General features: G+C 35.8%; 1 protein-coding gene across 2 annotated transcripts in view; it reads right to left on the bottom strand.

The window, feature by feature from the left end:
• Window positions 1-405: 405 nt before the first annotated feature.
• The window catches only part of LOC125681231 (inverted formin-2-like), a 26,011-nt gene continuing 20,084 nt past the window's right edge, over window positions 406-6,332 (bottom strand). For both annotated transcript variants that reach the window (XM_056154046.1, XM_056154045.1), the window contains exon 18: window positions 406-3,042. In XM_056154046.1, coding sequence (XP_056010021.1) covers window positions 2,312-3,042 — 731 coding nt within the window. In that variant the 3' untranslated portion in view covers window positions 406-2,311. The remainder of the gene's footprint in view (window positions 3,043-6,332) is intronic.

The following is a 6,332-nucleotide window of genomic DNA, read 5'->3' as shown; positions in this document are numbered from 1 at the left end:
TCCGAATGGAGGTAATCTACACTCAGCGTACACGCTATGTACAGATTACTCCAGGGGTCGTGGAGAGGCGAAAATTCGAACCCGACATGCAAGAAGTAATCAGGGTTCAATTAGGCAGGGAAAATGCTATTGATGCGCCCGGCCACCAATATATTCCAGGGTTTAGATTTATCCTTCATTAACGTGTTTTCTCATTTTTGTTCGATTATATGCGATTTCCAAGCAATTTAGCCTCATTGATGATTACATTCGGTGCCGTGTTCGGGTGGTGTTCCATGCCGTGGGTTCTATGTCGGTCTGGGATGCAGTGCTGAGGCAGATTGTGATTATAAATAAGTCAGAAATTTCTTTTTCCTTCTCGGAGATTTCATGCTCGCCTTTTTCAAATCATGAAAAACGCAAACAATGATTACTTATTGCTCTTTTATTGAAGCTCAGTGGATTTTCATCATTTACAACACACACGTAACAGAAACATTACTGTAAAGGGGGATAACCCAATTAACTTGCCAAATACGAGTAAAAATAGGATCAGTTCAAAAATAAGAATTCTTTTTCAGTGAATATCTTTGTCAGAATTCTTGCAAGAATATTTGCGCGAGAATTTGTATATTGTTGACGTCATCAGCCAGAACAAGCTTCCATGCTTTGTAGTTTTATATTCTTGAATCTCATAAAGTAACAAACAATTCACCTTGATAGAGATGAGTAGTGAACACAACACTGACAATATAGAGTTCTGTGCATGACAAGCTGTGAGATGAGTAGTGAACACAACACTGACAATATAGAGTTCTGTGCATGACAAGCTGTGAGATGAGTAGTGAACACAACACTGACAATATAGAGTTCTGTGCATGACAAGCTGTGAGATGAGTAGTGAACACAACACTGACAATATAGAGTTCTGTGCATGACAAGCTGTGAGATGAGTAGTGAACACAACACTGACAATATAGAGTTCTGTGCATGACTAGCTGTGGCAGTGATAAGATACAGTATCTTAGTATTGAGGATCTGGACTCAGTTTAGTTAACTTTAACTGACAATTAACTTACCATTAACTCTTACATGTTTGTAACTTGAAGTAGATGTTATCTGTCAGTTAAACTTAATTGTCTATCAGGCAACTGAGCCTAAATCTACAACTCTACAAAGAAAAAAATAAATAAATGAAAACTGAATACTAAATATGTGCTCTGCAGTTATACATTTTACGCATCTTTACCTTGATTCTGATCTTTTAAATCCATCAATGCATAATTCTACAGATTGATATACATGTACAAGTGTCATATTTAAATTGATGCATAATCAAAGTGCAGATTCTTTGAAATACAATATATGAATTTATATCAGGAATTCTTTGAAATACAATATATGAACTTATATCAGGAATTCCTTGAAATACAATATATGAACTTATATCAGGAATACCAACAACACTTAGGAAATAAATACTTTATAGTACACTGACATCTAACAAAATATGTTTCATAACATTGTGTTGAAAAAAAAATGACTAGAATGAGATCTTTTTCCGACATGTTACTAAATATATATATATATATGTGTGCATAAATTTGCACTTGGTTTGTTAATGAAGAAGAGGAAGAGAAGGGTAAGAGGAGGAAGGGAAGAAGATATGCACATAAAAATACTCATTAATATTCAAATTCACTATTCAAAACAATATCTCATGATACATGAATTTGGATCCATAAATTCAACATAATCTGTATTTGGTAATTGAACTACAGTGAGAAATTGTATAATGTCCACACATGCGGTTTGACAAGAAGAAAAATACAAAGCACACAAACAAAATTATTTTACAATGCAAATTTGCAGATGCCCCACACTTGCAATTTATTTTTCCATTAATAAGCATACAATCAATGTTTTAAAGGTAGATAAATTACTTACATGTACAAAAATTTATTATCACACTCCTTATCACAGCCAAGCAAAAAAGCCAGTATATTGCACCTCCATCTGGCATCTAAGTCTACATAAATTTACCACAACCAAATGAAATCCAAATCTACCAAAGATTGACTAGGCTACCAAAAATGGAATTTTCTCGAGACAAAAATTAGCTGACAAAATAACTACATGTGTCTGCAAAAAAAAAAAAACAAAAAAAAAAAAAAGTACCAAAAACAACCTGAAAGTTTACATCTAAAATACTGTAAAGAAAAATATAACAAAAATGTGAATAGAAAAAAAATAACAAAAAAAACAAAAAACAACCAAAAGTAGGTGTAAAATTGTTTGAACACTTTTGGGACTACATAGTAAATACTGCCATTTACTTTACTGCTTTCAAGAGTCGAGATTTCTCATTCTTAAATCTCTTGTACTCTCTAGAAGCAAACCTTTTCTCAGCCATAGATGTCACATTTTCTTGGTAAGGAATATTTTCTTTGTCATCAGATGCTAGCGTTTTCCTTCTTCCAAACATCCCAAACTTTTCTTTCTTTCCCTTTTGTGGCTCTGATTCAGGTGTATTCTTAGGTTTCAGCACTGCCCTTGAAATTTTGGTAAAAAAATTACTGACGGAAGATTTCCTCTCGGATTTTGGTTTGCATCCCATAGTTCCACTCTGTAACAGTGGGAATTTTTCTGTTGGGATCTTGACAACGGGACCATCCTGCAGACAACAGACATTTTCAGTATAATCATACTTCTGCTGCTCCTCGTAATACTTCAAATCGTCGCGGTCCACCGACTTTCCATTATTCTCCAGGTTCAGGCACGTGATGTTGCACATGCTCTCTAGCTCAGCCAGCGGAGCAACTCCTTCATCATACATGGACTCTTGGTGCACCAGTTCCTCGTATTTCATCCACTTCTCGGTAATCAGAATGGAATCTGTCAGATCACTACGACTCCGGCTGTGACATCTCCTCTTTGATGTGATTTTCAGCTCCTCCACTCGTTTTGCGATCAGTGGGAGGTCCGTCATCAGTTCTGGGGAGGCCTCCTTTGCTGTGATCAGCTCCTGCTCAAACTTTGGCTCGTCAGACAGAATATCAGCTGCTGTAAACAAAGCCATAAAAAATGAGATGATCATATATATCTCCTGAAAAATAATGACTTATTCAAGTTTTGCAACACATTTTATAAAATGTATCAAGTGCTGTAAAAATTCTGAATTTCTCTGCAAAACATGTATGAACAAGAGATGTTTGTAAAACAAATATGCCCCCCATGGTGCAAATTGAAAAGGGTTATACACACACCTCATTTAATTGATAGTATTATCATCAATTCAAAATATTGAGCAGATAATATCTTCCTATGTCAAGAGTGAATTGACCATGTGACCTAAAATTCAATAGGGGTCATTTACTCCTTATGCTGTACCAGTGTACCAAGTTTGGTACGTGTCAATCAAGCAAATAATTCTTAAAATATAGGAGACAATATATTACTATGTCCAGTTCAACTATTGACTTTTGACCTCAAAATCAATACGGGTCATCCTCTCCTGAAAATGCACCAATGTACTAAGTTTGATGTCTGTCAAGTAAAAGGGTTATCAAGATATTGAGTGGACAGTATATTACTATGTCCAGTTTGACCCTTGACCTTTGACCTCAAAATCAATAGGAGTCATCTTCTCCTGAATATACACCAGTGTACTATTTAAAGTTTGATGTCTGTCAAGTAAAAGGGTTCTGAAGATATTGAGCAGACAGTATATTCCTATGTCCAGGTTGACCCTTGACCTTTAAACATGTGACCTCAAAATCAATAGGGATCATCTTCTCCTGAAGATGTACCAGTGTACCAAGTTTGATGTCTGTCAAGCAAAGGGTTCTCAAGATATTGAACGGACAATATATTCCTATGTCCAGTTTGACCCTTGACCTTTGCTCATGTGACCTCAAAATCATTAGGGGTCATCTTCTCCTGAAGACGTATCAGTGTACCAAGTCTGATGTCTGTCAAGAAGAGGGTTCTCAAGATACTGAGCAGACAGTATATTCCAACGTCTAGTTTGACCCTTGACCTTTGACCATGTGACCTCAAAATCAATAAGAGTCATCTTCTCCTGCAGATCTACCAGTGTACTAAGTTTGATGTCTGTCAAGAAAAGGGTTCTCAAGATATTGAGCAGACATTATATTCCTATGTCCAGTTTGACCCTTGATCTTTGACCATGTGACCTCAAAATCAATAGGGGTCATCTTCTCCTGAAGACGTACTAGTGTACCAAGTTTGATGTCTGTCAAGCAAAGGGTTCTCAAGATATTGAATGGACAGTATATTCCTATGTCCAGTTTGACTCTTGACCTTTAACCATGTGACCTCAAAATCAATAAGGGTCATCTTCTTCTGAAGACATACTGGTGTACAAAGTTTGATGTCTGTCAAGCAAAGGGTTTTCAAGATATTGAACGGACAGTATATTCCAATGTCCAGTTTGACCCTTGACCTTTGACCATAAAATCAATAGGGGTCAACTTCTCCTGAAGACGTACCAGTGTAACAAGTTTGATGTCTGTCAAGAAACAATCTAATTAAAATTAGATGTTGGATCCGCTCGCATACTCGCTACACAAACATCTAACAACATCCCGTAGAGGGTCACGTCAGAGGTCAAATTCGATTGACCAATGAAATCACCGCTGGCAAAATCATTGAATAAAGCCGATAAGTCTAGAGTGATACCGAATTTAACCTCTGACGTGACCCTCTATGGGATGTTTGACCCCTGACCTTTGACCATGTGACCTAAAAATCAATAGGGGTCATCTTCTTCTGAAGATGTACCAAGTTTGATGTCTGTCAAGCAAAGGGTTCTCTAGACATTGAATGGTCAGTATATTCCTATGCCCAGTTTGACCCTTGACCTTTGACCATATGACCTCAAAATCAATAGGGGTCATCTACTCCTTAGGATGTACCAGTGTGCCAAGTTTGATGTCTTTTAAGCAAAGGGTTCTCGAGATATTGAGCGGACATTATATTCCTATGTCTAGAGTAGATTGACCCTTGACCTTTTGACCTGAAAAACAATAGGGGTCATCTTCCACTCATAACCAACCCACATATGAAATATCATTATCATCAAGTGAATGGTTCTCAAGATATTGAGCGGACAACATGTGGTCTACAGACCGACCGACAGCTGCAAAACAATATGCCCCCTATTTTTGCCCCCTATTTTTCAAAGGGGGGCATATAAATATTTATTCCATGTCACTATACACTACTCATACTTTGTGTAGTACTTATATACATATAGTATGGTACTGATACACATAGTATGGTACTTATATACACATAGTATGGTACTTATATACACATAGTATGGTACTTATATACATATAGTATGGTACTTAGATACAAATAGTAGGGTACTTAGACATATAGTACTTCTGTACGGTACTTGCTTTTTACAAATGGTTGGAAATTCTATTCATATTTTAGGGGTTTAAGAATATGTATAATTGCAGATTTAAAAACTTGTTTATAAATGAGCTTAGAAACATAAAGAAATTTCATGTTCAGGTACAAATGAATTTTTCCTGTATTTTCTTGTGTTTTATCTCCATCCTTCCAGTTTTAAAACAGTAGTTCTGAGGAGGACTTGCAAAATAGTTAAAAATCACCTTTAGTATTATGCAAATAGTTAACTTTAATATGTCATAATGCCAAAATATCATTCTTCCTCTTGAGATGTATAAACTGTGTTTGGTCCAAGAATAGTGGCAAGATACAGTTGTTACACAAAAACTGATCAAAACATATTTCACCAACATACAGGCGTGTCCAGTTGGATATGAAAGACATGGTAATATAAGATTCATGTACAAATATAAAAAAGAAATGTTTTAGAAACAAATATGCCCCCCTGGTGTGGCAATATTGAAAGGGTCAAGGTCAAACATATATAATGATAGTGAAAAAATAAGTAATTTACTATTCAGGGGCAAGCACTCTTGATTCTTTAAGGAGTAGTCAGGTTTTTTTTTTAAAGGTCTTAATTTCAAGGGTCTGGGTCTTTCCAATTGGGGAAAAATAGCAACATTTGTTTGAAATGGGAAAAAATGTTCCATGGATAAAAGAGGCAAGGTAAAAACCAAACCAGTGCATTAAGGAATAATTGGATTCCTTCTGATTTGCAATGTGATCAAAGCTTACCTCATTTAAATAAGCAGATGTCAAAAAATTTGGTTTACTCAACAATTTTGAAGCAAAAATTGTAATCTGTGGGCCTGTGAAGATTTATGAACAGTAACACTACCCTGCTTTGATTTGTTTTCATTATTTGGGAATTGTAAAGCAAAAACTGGAGAAAATACCTGCTTTTTAGCATT

Source organism: Ostrea edulis, chromosome 2, assembly GCF_947568905.1.
Source record: "Ostrea edulis chromosome 2, xbOstEdul1.1, whole genome shotgun sequence".
Classification (NCBI taxonomy): Eukaryota; Metazoa; Mollusca; class Bivalvia; order Ostreida; family Ostreidae; genus Ostrea; species Ostrea edulis.
Note: the sequence above shows the minus strand (reverse complement) of the source record. Positions and strands in the feature narration are given on the sequence as shown.